This window comes from Centropristis striata, chromosome 24, assembly GCF_030273125.1.
Source record: "Centropristis striata isolate RG_2023a ecotype Rhode Island chromosome 24, C.striata_1.0, whole genome shotgun sequence".
NCBI lineage: Eukaryota > Metazoa > Chordata > Actinopteri > Perciformes > Serranidae > Centropristis > Centropristis striata.
Genome location: NC_081540.1, coordinates 19,521,671 through 19,539,353, shown reverse-complemented (window position 1 = coordinate 19,539,353; position 17,683 = coordinate 19,521,671). Strand labels below are relative to the sequence as shown.

General features: G+C 41.4%; 1 protein-coding gene across 1 annotated transcript in view; it reads left to right on the top strand.

Moving 5' to 3' along the window:
- Window positions 1–17,683, top strand: part of pard3ba (par-3 family cell polarity regulator beta a) — a 199,416-nt gene that overhangs the window by 42,653 nt on the left and 139,080 nt on the right. Inside the window, exons 4-5 of the mRNA XM_059328231.1 lie at window positions 8,646–8,752; window positions 14,865–14,947. Of these exons, the coding sequence (XP_059184214.1) occupies window positions 8,646–8,752; window positions 14,865–14,947 (190 nt within the window). The remainder of the gene's footprint in view (window positions 1–8,645; window positions 8,753–14,864; window positions 14,948–17,683) is intronic.

Here is a 17,683-nt window from a genome sequence, read left to right as displayed (position 1 = left end):
AAAGGCCAGCTCGCCCCTGGTTTTATTGAACTCTCTTAAAAAAACGAACTCATTTGCGATTAAAAATGTATTAATTTAATCAGCTGCCAGTCCCATCTGGGCCTTTTAAAGTGATCATTAAGAATTAAAAAATAATTTATAACACATGTAGCACGTGAAGTGAGACTCATATTGAGGTAAGATAGAATTATTCATTGTCAGAATTAGTAAGGGCTCTAATAGCAGCATTTTTAATTATCTGAAAGGTTGTGTTTTGTTCAGCATGAATAGAGTGAGTTACACTTGTGGAGATCTGATGTGATTATGCATAAATCCCAATTTCCAGGCTCTTTGGAGACACAAACTGGAAACAGTTTTGTAGATATTTTGAATAACTGGGTAAAAAACCCCGACTGGACAACTAATTTAACATGCTGATAGAAATGTAAGATTATAATCAAAAGTGACACCGAGATGACTGCAGCTAGAGGTGATACTGGTGGAGAATGAACCAAGTTATAAGGAGATGTGATTACATGTAGTGCTGCACAGCCAATCACGTCTCTCCGGTGTGCAAGGTAAGACAGACGGATTAGAGAAGAGAGTGATGACGGACGAAGTTGTTGAAAATGAGAAAAGTTGACGCTGACTGGAGATGACAGCTTAGTCAATTTAGTGAAGGTTTAAAATACCATCATAATGATGTCAGCTGTCTCGTTAAATGGTAAAGCAAGACAGTGGGAGAATGTGTCCAACCAACCTGGTTTAGTGTAGAATTGTACCATAATGACTGAAAAGAGAGAAGTTCTTTTTATAAAGTATTTCAGTGCTAAATTTACTTTTGTCCTGAAGGGAAATTGTGTTTTCTCTAAAGTCAGAGGTTAGGGACGGATAGAAAAAGGAAAGAAAAACACTTTTGGAGTTGTTAGTGGTTCAGTGAGTTGATCAAGGTCACTGGCATGAAGCAGGTACTGAAAGTTAAGTCTACGTGCACATAATGATATAAAAACCCGGCTTTTAAACGAGCAAACGAAGGCACATTTTTTACATTTTGCAGTCAGGAAATAAAGCGAACACGTTACTGGGTCATGGTGCATCTCCAGTGGGAAACATCATCACAGGACTAGTCAGTCAGAAGCCTGGGGGAGCCTCGGGGGAAATAAGTGCTCTGTGTGGGCTCCAGTCTGTTCTGGCTATAGATATATTTCACTGTAGATAATCTAAAGCCTGATTTCTGTCTGTACGTGTCATTCTTTTCCATTTCAGTGCCTTGCATTGATTAATTCTTGAATGACAAGACTTGATAAAGGATTCAGTGAGCCTGGATGAGTCTGTCAGCCCTTTTATTCTCCTCTCTCCATCTGTTGGCTATAGAAAACCAGTGAGACTCCACCATACACACACCTGCCCTTTGCCACCCCTCTCCCTTTGCCCACTTTTGCCCTCTGCCCCATTATCTGCCCCCTCTCCACTTGCCTACTCTGCTATTCAGCTTGGACCACCTGCCATCCAGCTCAGCGCCCGACCCTCTAGACCCTGACCCATTACCCACAAACCCCCACCCGGTACCTCCCAGTCTCTGCATGGCTTCCAGCTCTAACTAGATTAGCACTGTAGCCTGTTAGCATGCCCAGGGTCCAGCCGAGCGTGAATAGACTAATTCCAACCCCCCCTATCCTGCCTTTAACCCAGTGGGACCTCTTCCTGCCTCCACCCCCCTAAACCTGCTCTCCAGCCCTGTTGAACCCTGACTAACTTAGTTATGATGTGACCCTGTGACGCCCCTCATACAGAGCCAGACTCATGCAATAAAGCGGCTTTTGTCATCCGGACATGCACGCGCGCACACACAATTTGACAAAAGAACCCCAGCATGCAAGTTAAACAACCCAAAAGCAGTCACCCATCCAGCGCTGGGAAGATCTCAGGGGAGTGTGTGTCTGCGTGTGTTTGCTCTCCCTTTTGATGTAACGAGATCGGTTGTTAACTGGGTGTTACATCACATCTAGTATGCGGCCCATTTGTAATAACATCAGTTCTGGAGTCAAAGGGATAAAGACAGATGTGAAATGTTTTTTTAAGTCAGGCTGAAATGATATCTACCCTTCAGCCAACGGATCTGTCTATCGGGCAAAAAAATCTACATGATACTGCTTGAGATAGTCCACCAAAGAGCTTCTCCTTCAAATGGAATTAAACATGAGGAAGGACAAGATACATCAACATTTGCCTTTTTTATGATACAATTTTCAGGGTGGGAATTTCTAGACACATTACACTTTCATTTGATTCAGATTCAGCGGGCTACAGCGCTATTATAAAATGAATGTTCATGCATCCTGATGCATTCAACTTGCTGTTTTTCCTTCAACTCTGGTAAAAAACATGAAAACTGTCTTCCATTTTGACATAAACATACATTTGGAAACCTTTAGACAATTGTATTTATTCAAATTGTGTTAAACCCTAAACATGTATAATAAAAATGACCCAAAACAAACCATTTTATCACAGTAAAAACACATTATTATCCCTGAACAGATCATGTGTGGCGAACTCTTCTGTTAGAAAAAGTAACCGCAACAAAGCTGAAAATTGTGATATTTCTTCAAAATCCTTTTATTCTAGAAGTCTCATTTAAAAAATTCACACAAAAAAGATCTTGTAAAAACATTACATTCTGAACTCCTCAGTGCAACTGGGAAGCAATGATTGATTTCACTGAAACATTCATGGGACCAAAAATTCACTGCAATTTTATTCCAATCTCATAAATAATTTCAGCAAAGAAATCCATCTTTCACTATTTTGTTTTTTTTATGATTAATGGCATTATAACGGTGTTATCCTGCATTAAAGACATGTACTACTTCTAGCCAAGATTGTGCTGTTTCCATAGAGGTGCAGGACTTATGTATTTTATATTGCAGTGAATAACGGGGACACAGGGAGAATTTGACAGAAGCAAAAAAAAAACAGAAACCGCTTGGGGTCCAGACGGTTAAATATTATATCGATAAATGTCATGTGGAGCTCAGACATGTAGCGACTCTTCTATAAGCCTCTAAAGAAAGGGAGTAAAAACGTTCAAAGGGTTAAACAAGATTAGATAAAAGCAATTCAGGCTGTCACGTACAGTATGTAAACACTTTAACTGGGTTATCGCAGTCAAATTAAAGTCAACATTAGAGTAAACATAACCTGATAGCTGTGGCATTATCAGAACTTTATTCTGCTCATGTGCCAACAATCCTAGATAGTGAGGCTGTGGGATCACAAGTGTGTCACGTCGACTACACACATTTATTAACAAATCATGTAAACTGGGCTAACTGGGACAATTGTGTCACCGCAAACCATGTGAATGCTTTAATCACACTATCACCTTAATCTGATTACTCCCAATAATCTGGTTATAGTGTGCATGTAATCGCACTGAGTGGCAGCGGAGAGGACGAGACGTAATTCAGTAATCAGTCAGGCTTCAAAGTGTTTGTGTGTCTGGTTTGGACTGCTTGTTTGAACAGGGTGATTGGACTTCACACTGCCCCAGTGGGATGATTAGACCCGCATTGATCCACTGCTGCTACACGGACACACACACACACACACACACACACACACACACACACACACACACACACACTCGCACACTTCTAGGAAGGGAGTCCTTATCGCATCATCCCATGAGCAGCCTGAGCTGGGTTGCTCTATCGATTGGGAGAGAAACAAGACCACCCTGGCCTGTGGCAGGAAAACACACACACACACACACACACACAGAGACAAATATAAACACACACAGAAGTCACTGTTGTGATAAATGTACCATACACGCATGCTTGCACATGCAAACTCAAAGGAAAACAAAGGCACACATTGATTTATATGTTATATGCACACACACACACACACACACACACACACACACACACACACACACACACACACAGTCAGAAAGAAACATGATGCATCCTTGTTTTCATCCTGCCCCGTCAGTGAACTAGCACCGCATAACTTTCTCAGAACTGAAAACAAGAGAAAAAAAATCTTAAAATAAACCTCACGGAATTGCATAAGCAGCCTAGTTAGTCAGAGAGTCGCAGATGGAGAGTCAGAGGCAGATAAACACAGAACTGGAAGTTCACAAGGCCTCTTCAGGGTCTCTCCAATTACACAAGTCTCAACGGAAAGATAAGGCAGGAACATAACTGGAGTGTGTTTCAGTGTGTTACGGTTTGTTTCTCCGGCCTTGAAGTGGTCACTGAGATGAGTTCGGTGGATGACGTGTATTTAAAGTTGTAGGGCATCTTATGGCTGTTGGAGTACAGTTAGTGTTTTAGCAAACCTAAAGTACAATCAAAGTTATAGTGCTTCACCTCCTCTCCTCTGCATGTTGAAGTCTGTGAAGTTAAAATGAAATTCTGCTCACAATGCAAAAAGGAACTTCAGATCCTGAGGGATAAAAATGCCGCACAGCGGCTTTAAGACCAAGTCTCTCTCCATAACTTTCACAGAGAGTTTTCATTTCATTTTTTATCATTTAAACAAAGGCAAACCTATTTTTAGATCAGAAACAATTGAATCAAATAGTACTTTCAATAATTTATCAATTTAAGAGAAAAATATCTCCACCATAGATGTCTAACATTTAATTTTAAATTTTAAATTTTGTCTTTCTAATGCCTCGGTTTTCATAGGTAGTGACCCTTTATGGTCTGTTCACACCAAACACAGGGCATTTTTTTTATTATATACAAAGTTCATAACTAACTGACTAACAAGAATAACATGGGGCAAATTTGCAAAACTTGCAACATGTTGGAGAAATCTATGTGACGCTGTGTCATGAAAGCCAGTCCGAACCCCATTCAGAAAACAAGCATTTTAAAAGTTGTTTTGTTTTTGTCTTGTGGAGGGACCTAAAAAAGCATGAAATAACAATTTTTTGCAAAATTGTATTATGATGTTGTTATTTCGGCATATTTTTCAGCAGTTTCACCAAAAAATAATATTATTCAAGAACATTTTCTAGTATGCCAGACTCTCATGTTGTTTAAAGAAATGAACAAATAGAAGTACCAGACCTCATGTTGAATCTAATCAGATTCCTCTCAATAAACCTCAGAGATTTATGATTTATACTCGCAATTAAGAAATGCACTTTGTAGTGCAGTTGGATGAGAGTGCATGGTACTATGTATCAGTCAGATAAAAGGGTTCATTCTATATAAGTATTAACGCATGCTAAAGCCTATTTAAGCAGCCCAGTCACCTTTGATTAGTAATGGCTCTGAGCCAATCTTGTTTATAACCGACCAAACAGTGGCTGACCTGAGAGAGTTAAAACTGTCACTCTCATCAATATCTCTGACCCTGCATGTCACCGCTTGACCCTCCAGAAGTCAACGCAGGTCAAAGGTCAAAGCCAGTGACCCTCAGGTTCCTTCACAGGGCCGGGCTCCGGGAGCTCTAAGTGGTGGGAGGATTGATGGAGGCAGATTTGACTGTGTTGGATAAATGGAGGAGGATTTATGGGGCTGACCGCTGGGTAATGGACCCTGACTGTGACCATGGAGCGGCCTTGGTCACTCTGCAAACTTGCATCATTGACATTGTGGTGAAGAATGCGCCGTGTCACAACTTGAGGTGGTGTAGCCGATTTGTAGAGCTCATTCTGAAAATCCATTATCGCCACTTTGGAAATAAATAGTTTCTTCCAGTCCATTTTTTTTTAGCATCTTTAAATTTTGGATTCAGTTTGAACAGGTGCTGTCATGTAGTCCAGCTGGCCTTGTAGTAGTGAAGGTATTTTGGGACTTAATGTATCTTTTGTCCTTGCTGTTTGATTTAATGTTGTGCAGTTCATCACTGTGTAAACTAGGTGTCAACTCTTTCCCATATGGTGGAGGAGGATTTTCAGCATCACCTTCCAAGAGCAGCTCAAAACAAACGTGTTAGCATTTTAAAACCTGATACATGCTTGGTGTTTGTATTTTTATCTCCATTTCTATAAATGTACAAGACAGGTGGCTACAGAGTAAAGAACCACCCATTAAGTTTTACTACTTTCTATACTTGAACCCTCTAAACATTGTGGTGTTGGTCTTTAAAATGTTAATGAGTAGAATACCATGTTTGGCTTAACATGTTTAGAAAGTTCTCCTAGCATCCTTCAATTGAACTCAAGCAAAAGCCTCATTTAATCACATTGAAAAGTGTCTGACCTATTTTAGATGCACACAAGATTAATAGATAATCAGATGGAGGAATCAGGAGCCACTGATATGTGGCAGTGCTGTGATGTATCTTGTGTATTTTTCTGATGCCTTTTGATGCAAGCTCTAAAAAGATACCTTTATTTCCCGCGTGTTTCTGTGTTAAATCAAAGCTTGTTTCATTACTGCAGATCCTATTGTTCCCTGTGTACATGAGGTCTGCTTTTCTAAATCACATTAGACCTCATTCTGTTTTTGATTTGCTCAGTAAAGCAAAAACACTCAGGAAGCTTGAAGATAACCAGAAGAAGACTTGACGAAAAGAAACCAACATTTTGAACGTGTTCGGGCTTTTTGACACATTTGAATTCCAACCTTGGGTTGTTTTCCAGAGAACATCTGGAGAATCAAGACCCGACAATGTTCGGAGTTATCAGGAATTTGTCCCTGTCCGAGGCATTCTTACTTACTGGAAGTACTGAATTTGGTTCAGGCAGTTGGTGGTGCCTTTGTTGAACGTGCAGGAGGCAGGACATAATGCGGATTATGCGGTGGACATCAAACATTCTCTTTTCAATGACTTCTCCTTCACCCTCAAATGTTTTTATCCTTCCAGTTTTTTTGCCAGCTGCTTTATAAAAACATTATCAGCACACCTTGCTGTAAATTTTCCAGACATTATTTTGTACGAGGGACCTGGCAGGGTCAAGCCATGTTGGACCACATTCTGTTGATTTCCTCAGTCAAGCAAAAGACTCCAGAACACCAGAAGATTTAAGCACTAACGAAAAGAAACCAACATTTTGTGCTTTCTGACAACTTTTCATCAGTTAGAGATAAAGAGTGAACATTGTGCTGTTAGTCTTTGACTGTTTTCTGGAGATTGTCTTGCGTCGAATATAGCATTGATCTTTACCTACAGAAGTTACCCAATCTCATAGTCTGTCCACTCAAACATTTTCATTTGAATTTCTTCTTCTTCACCCTTGGATGCTTGTATTCTTTGCTGTGAATTCTCATTGACAGTGATCGGCAATATTCACCACTGGCTCAATCGTTCAGGGAGCTGACAGGGCAAAATCTGTTTAATGTGCGCTCTAACTGATTGGGACATTTCATCTCCTCCGGGTAATGTCTAGATAAGTTAAGCACATGTGTAAGAGGGGCTTGAGACTTGAACCAAGTCCAGCAGAGAATAATTTGTGAAAATAAATATAATTAGTTAGACAAACCTTAACACATGTGGAGGATGTTTGAGCCATAAAGGATATTTGTATCAGTGTCCGGGATGGTTGGAATGACCATTTTTCATCTGTCTACAATCACAAATCACACACTCGCACACAGCGAGACCCCTGCCCGCCCCCTCTTCTCTACTTGTTCTCCTCCTCTGCTCTCTCTATTCTGACCACGTTAGACCAGGACCCTGTCACTGACCCTCCAAAGAGAGATTGATTACAGGAAAGAAGAGAATTTTGTTTGCCTTCCTTTTCTGTGTGTGTCTCAGTTTTTCGAGGATTTCTCCCTCCTTCTTTGGATGTCACTATCTCCCTGCTCCCTCCTTGCCTTTTTGTTTATCTCACACTCCTCCTTTTTTTCTCGAGCCTGTCTTTATTTTCTCCTCTGTCGAGTTAAATTTGAAAACACCCCGCTACGGGTTTTACATCCACAAATAACAGTCTGCTCCCTTTGGGGTGGATATTAAAAGAAAGATGCAGCACAAAGGTCCAAATTAGATTCTTTTGAATTGTTTTATTGTGGATTCAGAGCTGCCCATGTTACCTCTCCTGCTCCTTTGAGCTGCGGGGAAGGATTGTGGCAAGTGTGCATGCAGGCAACAGCTGGTCATATGAAAATGTGCACTGTGGGTGTGGGGCTTGGGCGTGCTGCTGAAAGGGTTGAGTGGTTGTTGGTCCACTCTAAGGGCTTGTGAGTCGACTAAAAAATGAATTATAGCCCTTTTGTTTGGACAGAGTTGTTTGTACAAGATGTTATTTTCCAAACACTTCATATCCTATATCATTTCCTGTGTCCATTTTCTTTAGAATTTCCATTAGCTTGCTTCAATCAGGAGTTGTTTGCCTTTGTTTTGTTTCTAAGTTTCATCCTAAGGCACCTTAAATGTTCATTTTTTGAGTTCTTTGGTGTCAAATGCTGCTGGAGAGCTCAGAGAGCCTCAGGGGTCTTTCTTACCCTCTGAGCCTCCCTGATGCTCATTTCAAGAAGATGCAGGCCAGCTGCTCGGTGTGGATGTTGCCAAAAGACGAAAGGAAACTGCTCTCTTCTTCTTTCACCTCCTTCCTTCTTTTCTCCCCACCTCCACTGATGATTCTCAGTTTATTCGGAGTTTGAGAAATCAAACATGATATGATTTCTTTGCGACAGTTTGTGAAAAACAAGATATTGTAGTGTCATACGACTAACTGAACTGTATCTTTCTCCACCCAGACACACCTCTGTTGGTGAGGAGCAGCAGTGACTCGGCCTTGGCCCTGCCCCATGAGATAAGAGCCACGCCCTCACCTGATTACCAAAACAACACGTCTCCTGAACCGGTAGGCAAATGTGGAATTGCTTTAAACCTGCATTCTTTTTATTGACCAGCAGGGGGCGACTCTGCTGGCTGCAAAAAGGAGTTAAAGATACAATGTGCAATCAGTGGCACTGTGTTACAGCAAGAATACCCAGTTCGAGGCTTCAAAATGGTCTGGTACAAACCAGTGGGTGACATCATGTGGTATAAAGTAGTTTCCAGGAGAAGGAAAAAAGCTGTTTTTGTAGCTTTGTAGATACTAAGGTGTGGTATGACCAGTTGTGAGGCAGCTAAAGATGCTTATAATGGAAATCAGCTTGGTAGATGTTATTTGACAACAACATTGATTTCCTCCCCTGTTTAATAGCTTTTCAAAGTGGAAAAGAACAGAGAAAGAGGCGTAGTGCTTCGGCAAAAAAATTGGACAAAACGTTCAATTTCGAGCAGCTGAACTCCTGCTGTTCAAACTAGTCGTTCAAAAAGGAGAGACTTGTTTTAACCAAAGAAAAAGACAATGGGAAGTATATGAAATATGTAAAAAAGAAAGTAAATAAATAACAGAGCAATGAACATATCACATTTCCCATTATTCCTCTGGTGCGTGCCATTCTTTTATTGAAGACAGAGAGTCCCAGTGAATATCCAGCTCCACGCCCCAGGCTGCACTTTGAAAGGGTCGGCTTTTCAAGTGCTCGCCTTCTTTTTCCAAACAGACCGCCATTAAGGAGGACTTTCTTTGGCTGCCTTTTCTCGTCCCTCCATGGGTGACTGTGCTGTGTGTGTGTGGTGGGAAGGGCCGAGGCGGTGTGAGGTCACGGTGGTACGTGTGTGTTAGGGGAACAGCTCAGGTAGAGCCAGGGAGTCCTGTTGTTTCCCCCCGCTGCGTCTGACACAGCTGTGACTAAGCAGAACTCAGGCATCAGCAGGCGGCGAGTAAACACAATGACAAAGCCCATATTTCAGGCCTCATACCCTTCAAACAGAGCAGACTGAACAGGCTCATTAGAGGTGATTTAAAATATCCTCAGCACACAAATCTACATCTCTGTACTGGCTGACAGATGAAGCTATGAATCAGACCTCAGCAGCCTTGTTTCAACCCAGACAGTCGCTCTCTTTCACTCACAGCAGATGTTACTATGTCATTGTTTTTGTCTATTCTATCGACCCACCATAGACCCATTTCTGTCTTCTTTAGTGGGGGACAGGGGGTCTTTAGGGGGAAATAACATGTCAAAAGTAGAAGTGATGTACATCAACTGAAGGTAGTGAGCCTGAAGATTAATTTGAGATGCAGCTCAGCTCTGTGTGTCAAGTTGTTCTGACCAATAAATCTGTCACAATTGATATAGTGGCTACAAAGTTAGGTTCAAATGTTGTCAGCAAAGTGGCCACTTTTGCAGTGTTTTTAGCCAGTTAATGAACAAACCATAATAAAGGCTGCACAATTTGACAAATGCAGTTGCAGTTGTGCAATTTTGGCATTATTATTGTCATTTGCATTGGAAAATATATTCCTTTTTGGGTTGATACCATTTGATATTTTTTTCAACATTTTAACAGTTTTGTCCACTCAAGAACTGATAAAATGGTTGTTAAGACACCAAGATCTTTAGGAACACCACAGAAAAAAAATCCATGCTGTGATTTGTTATAAATTACTTTTGACATTTTGGAGATTTCTGAAAGAAATGCGTTTTTTTTGCGATTTGATGGTGAACATTTCTGTTCTGGAAACTGCTGAGGAACCCCTTTTTTGCCAATATACCTAAAAGAGCCAAATATCCTCTGAATGCTTTAGGTCTCTAGTTTGTGGTTGTAAAGTTTCATCAGGCTGTGATTATCCTAGAGGTCATGGCAGCTCCTTTTATACAGTGAGGTCAAGTTAAAAAATGCTCTCACTATAATGAAATGGCCACAATGGAGCCTTACATAATCACACATGAATAAAATTGGGCTCATTGAGTCCACAATAGTCTCAGTTTTCCAGCAGTTTATGCAATTCCTAGACTGTTAAGGGATGTAGAAATATTCAAATAAATGAGCAAAAATAACTGAATATTGTACTGCACACAAAAAAACTGTATGTTTTGTTCCCCTAACTGCATGGCATTATTATAAAATGGACATAAAATCCATTTTCATTCAGATATTTTGAGGTCAAAAGTCAAGGGACCCCTTTTAAAAATGCCAATATAAATGATACCAATATCTTCAGAGCCTTAAAACAGAACCAACTAAAAAACAGTAATGGTACGCACTTCTGTTTTATTATATAGTGTTAAAGAAGAGGCAATGCATATGCTTTTTTAAAAAAAAATTTTTTTTTAAAGCTCCCGAGTCTTATTATCACAGTGTTAAACTTCTAAGATGCACAAGTTACAAGATAATTCTCCATCATGTTAATTAATGAGTTTAGTTTAAAGCATTGCACCCAGAGGAGAACAAAGACTTGGTGTCCTGTAGTGTGTGACGAGTGTGTGAGTGGTTTTCATGTGTGTGTGAAAGGCAAGGAGGCCGTCACAGCTCTTGGACATATTGAGTCCCGGGCCTGATGGACTTCCATTGATCAATACACTATCACTTCATCCACTGTACCACTCCTCTGCAAACCCCCTCTTATCTCCACTCACTCACACACACACACACACACACACACACACACGCACTTATGTCCCTCCTTGTCTTGAGGAGGTATTGAAAGCTAGATGAAGTGTAATTAAGGCTGGTACAGTGATAAATATGCGCCCTGCCCTTTTAATTGATTTTACTGGCTGTTGTGGTGGAGGCCAAGGTTGGCCCACTTCTCTCTGACTCTGATTCACATGTGCACATGGCGCTCTTCGTCTTCATCACTAATGAAACCAGCAAAGGGCTGAGCAGCGCTAAACATGGAGTCGGCCCTCTAATTGATTTGGACTTCCTGCCATGTTTGAAGCTAATAAACGAGACATTTAATTCTACAGCGGTAACTAGTGAGTTCTTTCACTGTTCTTTCCTCCATCACTCTGCTTTTTCTAATCCTCGTTATGTTCCTTCATGCGCTCGCTCGCTCTTGCCTCCCACATTTTTGGCCGATTTTCAGCACCTCGAGGTGCACTGATGCAACAAGCTTTAACACAGCAGAAAGTCGGACTTTAATATGTTACACCGTGAAGTTTCTTGCAGCCGTGATGTAAAACTCTGACACCTGAGCAAGCCAAACTAGCCGTCTGTTTAGTGTGTGTCCCTCCGTCCCTCGAGGATTGCAAGTTTTCTCGTCGGTGCAAGAATGTAACCATGGCAGCCCGTTGATGTGATGGATACGATGAAGGTCAAGGAGCACGGCGAAGCTGTGATCCTGCAGGGTATATACATACAAACGCTCTTTCTCACACACACACACACACACGCCATTCCTCAAGCAGCTGACGTGCAGCAGACGACTACAGCACCCAGAGGAGCTCCACAAAAGAAACACACACCTCATTACTCATCCGTCTGACTACACACACTAACACACTCGCACACAAACACCTCATCTCTCATACGTCTGCACAGCACCCTGTCACTCACACACACCTCAGACTACAAACAGCACCCAAAAACACAAGAGCACGGATGGCAGGGTGCAACACAATAACAGAGCAGACAACCTGTTAGTTGTGCTCAGACGGGTTTCCAGACAGGTTTCACAAATTATTTCAGTGTTCATCCCGGGACCACAAAGCCTGCCACACTGCAATCACTCAGAGTAGAAATCAGATGATATAAAACTAAATTTACATGTGCTAACTTTAGCTAAAAATCTGCAGTTGGAACTAGAGCTGCAACAATACATCAAATCATTGTTGATTCATTTTCAAGTCAAGTCAAAGTTTATTTATAGAGCACATTTAAAAACAACCTCAGTTGACCAAAGTGCTGTACAGTTATTAAAATAGAATAAAATCATACACAAATAGGTATAAATAAAAACAATAAAATACTAAAAACAGTAAAACAATAAAATAAAATAGAATAAAATAGTAATAAAAGCTCAATCCAAAACAGAGTTAGAGATAAAAAAGACAAATAAAAGGGTAAAAAAGTAAAAAAAGAAAGCCAAGGATTCTTGCCTATAGCTGGGACTGAACACCAAGGAGAATTTTCAAGTCGTTTTTCATTTAAAAATGGCAGAAAATGATGTTTTTAGCTTCTCAAATATGAAGATTGTTGGTGTTTAATATCATATTAAAGTGAATATCTTTGGGATTTGGACTGACAAAACATGACATTTTAAAGACATCACCTTGGACTTTAAGAAACATTTCACTATTTTCTGACATTTTACAGACAAATCGATAATTGTTTAATCCGGAAAAGAGGTGGTTGATGAATAAATAATGAAAATAATTGTAAACTTTAGACCTTAATGTCTAACATTTGGTCTATATTCATAAAGTTGCCATTGTTCAATTTAAAGCCCTTATAAAAGTTGAAGTTGTCGCACTGAAACAAAAAGCAGCTAAAGTTGAAGCGCTAATAGAAGTTGAAGTGTTGGCCCAAAGACTCATCACGGAACAGTGTTGAAAATGTTTTTTCATAGTGTTAAAAGGAGTTTCTAGTGTCAGTTGTGAGAATTATTTATCAGTTGATGTGTGAGCACAGAGAGAAGTCAAAAGTGAAAAAGTTGCAGTTTAAACACATGCCATCACATTTTTAATGAACTCTTCTTCCACCACTGGTCTTCACAGTGTCTTTGTGTGTGCACAATAATAATCACATTAATCTCCTGCATGTGTTCACTCTTTGGTTTCACCACCACAGACTTAAAGGCTGTAATCTGACATACTGGTAGGGACTGGGATTGCACTAACGTTCCTTCTTTGTGTGCTGTGAGAGAGGCGAGCTGATTGGCTGAGCACCAGCAGGGTGCCCGAAGAGGAAAGCTGCTGTTTTTATGTCTAGATAAACAGGAGTGCTCTCAATCAGGGATTAGATTCACACTGGGCATTACAGCGTGATCCCTTAATTTTTTAAGCATTAAAGAAAGACAGGTTTGTGTGTGCATATGTGTGTGTTTCCCTACATGCAATCTGTTATATAACACTGTATTGGAGCAGACATACAAGGCTTTTTATGTTATTGTACCACACATGTGCACTGTAGTAGCTCAGTCATACGGTGCAATAATTGTAGAACTGAATTTTTGACGAGTGTGTCCACCTGCCCACCTTGTGTTACTGAAGGCTATGTGCCAGCACCTCACTCTGTGATGGTGTGTGTGTGTGTGTGTGTGTGTGTGTACTAGAGGAGGAGAAGCCTGTTCTCGTTGGCTAATGGCGTTGCGGGAAGATGCACAGCAACAATGGAGCCTCGTCTTTGTGCCCCCGCACACACACACACGCTCTATTGTGGGGTAATCTCACACTGCCCAGATAAGTGGGTCACTATTTGAACAGGCAGCATATATATGTGTGTGTGTGTGTTCATAAATACAGCATTTTTATGTTTGCAGCTCTGCAGAGTGGATACGTGTCGGTAATGTTTTGAAACGTATGCATGGGGGTGTGTGTGTACGTTTCCTCGGTGTGTGACAGAGGGTCCACCGGGGAGCTGGGTGTGGTGGAGCGGGGGTAGCTGGTGGGCGGGAGCTTTTTAGCCATTAGTACTGGTGACACAATGAAAGTGACAAGGCAGAAGGACCTAATTGCACCCCTCTTGTCTTTAACGATTTGGGACAATTCCTCTCCCCCACGCCTCCAGTGTATCTGAGCGTCTCGCAACAGTTTGACGCCGTCGTTTTCTTCCCACATTTCTCTTGCTCTCTCCTTATTCGTTTGCCCCGGGGTTGTTGATTTTTTATGCCGACTTAAAAATAGAGCCTTGCCTGACACAGGGCAGGGATGGAGGGAGGGAGGGGGAGGGAGAGGTAGACAGATAGATATGTACATAGAGTGAAGGAAGGACAGCGGCGCGTGGTAGGAAGCTCGCCGTCCGGCGCTCCGTGTCTCTTCGCCGTCTGTAAAAGGTGATTGATGGCGGCGTTAGATTGTTTTACTAATTGGGGACAGGCCTCCTCGTCTGCTCCTACTGTTTGTTTAGCATGTAGACACTCTTAATTTGTCACTGTGACTGTTATCATGACTGAATGTGTGTTGTTTTTTTAACAGGAAATCAACAATGTACTGAAAGGAGCTCTGGACCGACTGCACTCAGACGAGCCGGCCGCCAAGATGAGCCAAGTTAACTTCAGGTGAGAGTGTGTGTGCAGGTGTTTCTGTCAGCAGACGGATCACACTGTAGCCGGCTACGGTGCCTACGGTGTTGGAGGCTAGGATTAACGCTCCAGTCTTTGTTTGACAGCCTGGATTAAACAGTCTCATCGGTATGTGTGGCGGTACGTGTGTGTGGATGCAGAGGTGAGTTTTAAACAGGAGTTTCAGGGAAGTTTCTTACGGGAAAAAAAATGCTCCTGTGATGATAATGTAACTTACTGGAATGGCAGATTGCATAAACATGCTTTACTGCAAGACTTTGATACAAAAACAGATTTTCTCTGAGTAGGAAACAGCTTTTTTTGCTCCAGATGAGACAAGATGAAGCACATTATTATGTTAAGTAGTAGGGCTGCACCTCATGATTGTCATTATTGATTAATATGTTGGCTTCTCTTTTACTTAATCAAACTCTGTCATCAGTCCCACTGGGACGCCAGAGTCCCGCCCCCTGCTTGAGTGAGGCTGACACATGATTGGAGTATGTCACTGTCAATCTACACAGACTTCTATTTATTATATAACGCCTCCTTGCGTGTAATGTTGTGGCGGCCGTCTTGATCATTCATCATGATGCTGCTGGATTAAAGAGGAGCTGTATGCATCGCACAATGCAGAAGAATCTGCATTTCATAGGTTGAAAAATGGCTCAACATGCCATTTGTCGCTTTGTTTTATTTTAATTATGCAGGGGGTGGAGTTAGACTCAGACCTCGGGATGAAGTTCCACTTTAATTAATATCCAGGGTGTTGACCTTTGACCCCAATCAAGTGAGAATGCTAGTGATGAGTGATTGGATGGGAATAAAAGCATCTAATAGTCACTTTAACTTAAAAAAAAGGTTTGTTTTTGTACTTTACCAATGGATTCATTTCAACTAATCCTCATGCAGCAGCTCGTATGATATATTTAAAAAAGTTCTACACCATTTTTCATGCATTACTAACCTTTTTAGGCAACAAAACTACTGGATAAGATTTAGGAAAACTGAATGCAGGCTGTGTTTGACTGAACATTTTTGATACTTTCACAGTAATTATAAAGCATCTAGATCTGCTTTGTAATAAAAAAAGACTCTCACTGTGTACAATATGAGAGTTGTTTCTTTATAGCCTTGGCTTTCTCGGAAAAAAGGAAAATGTGAGATACATCTACATTTGAAATTAGAAACGTTCAGAGCACAATAATGGGAGCAGTGTAAAATGTGTGAAAAGTCGTGCTTCCATCACCAGATTCCGATGCACATTTTGAAGATTTGCAAGAGAAAAGCTTTCGAAAAAGAGCATTAAAAGTTTTTACGCTCGCTTAAGGTGTTTTTTGTCTTTTTGCAAGAATAGTTAATGCGCTAAACAGGAGATGACAACACTTTTTTCGCATAATTTCTGACATTTAACTCACGAGACTGATCAGCTGTTTTTGCTCTGCCGGAGAAACCCAAAGTAATTTCTTAATTTTCTCTTGTGGGTGGTCTTTCTTGTTGTTGTTTTTACTCTCTTGTGCATTCTCTACTTCTTCTCCTGTTAACTGACAGATTAGCCTACAGTAAAACATTACACTGCCATCTTCTGACCAAAGTGAGTCCATGCAGCTTTGTTTATTTGCTCTAAACCAGTTGATGAAATTCTCACCTTTTCTTTAATGCAACATTTCAAAATGTATCTTCAAAATTCGCTTAGACTTTAATGGAAACACTGATGTGGTTGCTCCAGCAGCAGTACTTTCTGAACTGTTGAATCTAGATTCCCTTGTCGTGTGTGTGTGTGTGTGTGTGTCTTTATATAGTTGTGAGGACCAACCCTTGGAAGAATACCAACATTGTGAGGACATTTGTAGTTGTGAGGACATTTTTCCCAGTCCTCACAAAGAAAATGCTAGGATAGCCTCTAAAGGCTTTAATTAATCATCTGTATGAATTTCAGGGAAGGTCCTAACAGAGATGGTAAACCCTGAAATGTGTGTGTTGGGCTAGGGGAAGTGGTGGTCCTCACAACTATTAAAGACATGTATGTGTGTGTGTGTGTGTGTGTGTGTGTGTGTGTGTGTGTGTGTGTGTACAGGTGTATGAGCATACTGTACATTACGTGGGTGAGCACAGACATCTCACAGCGGCAGCCTCCATCTTCGGGCATGTCACCCGCAGACCTCTGGCATGATGGGAGTTTTATCTTCATTCCTCCAGGCTGTCAGTCACGCCGTAACTATGGCGACGGTTAACCCCTCCACCACAACCCTTCAACCCGCCTCACCCGTGTGACAAAAGTAAAAGATAATTTCGCAGCCACAGCCGAGTGATTTCCCCCCGATTAGAAAATTGTTCTCTTAAAAAAACAACTCAGGAGGAGAAAAGAGAGGAGGAAAAAAAAGCGACTTGGCTCCAGTGACAGATGGTGATTTTTCAGCATTTTACAGTGCAGTGGTGTCCTGACAGCACTGTGATACAATGGAGGCACGGCTCTCACAGATAGTTTGCCATGGTAACAGATGGTTGGCGGTTGAAGAAGCCACGGTGAGCGAGGGAGGGCACATTTTCAGCGAGTCCCGGCCGCGAGTTTGTTAGGCACTCGGCCTCCGTTGATGTAGAGGAAGTCAACCAAGAGTGGGAGCTCCATCTGTCTCACTCCTCGTTGCTCTTTTCATCCGTCCCACTGTCCCTCGCCTTCCTCTCTCTCCCCCCAGTGGAACCACTGTGTTTGTGTTTGTGTCAGCGGGATGC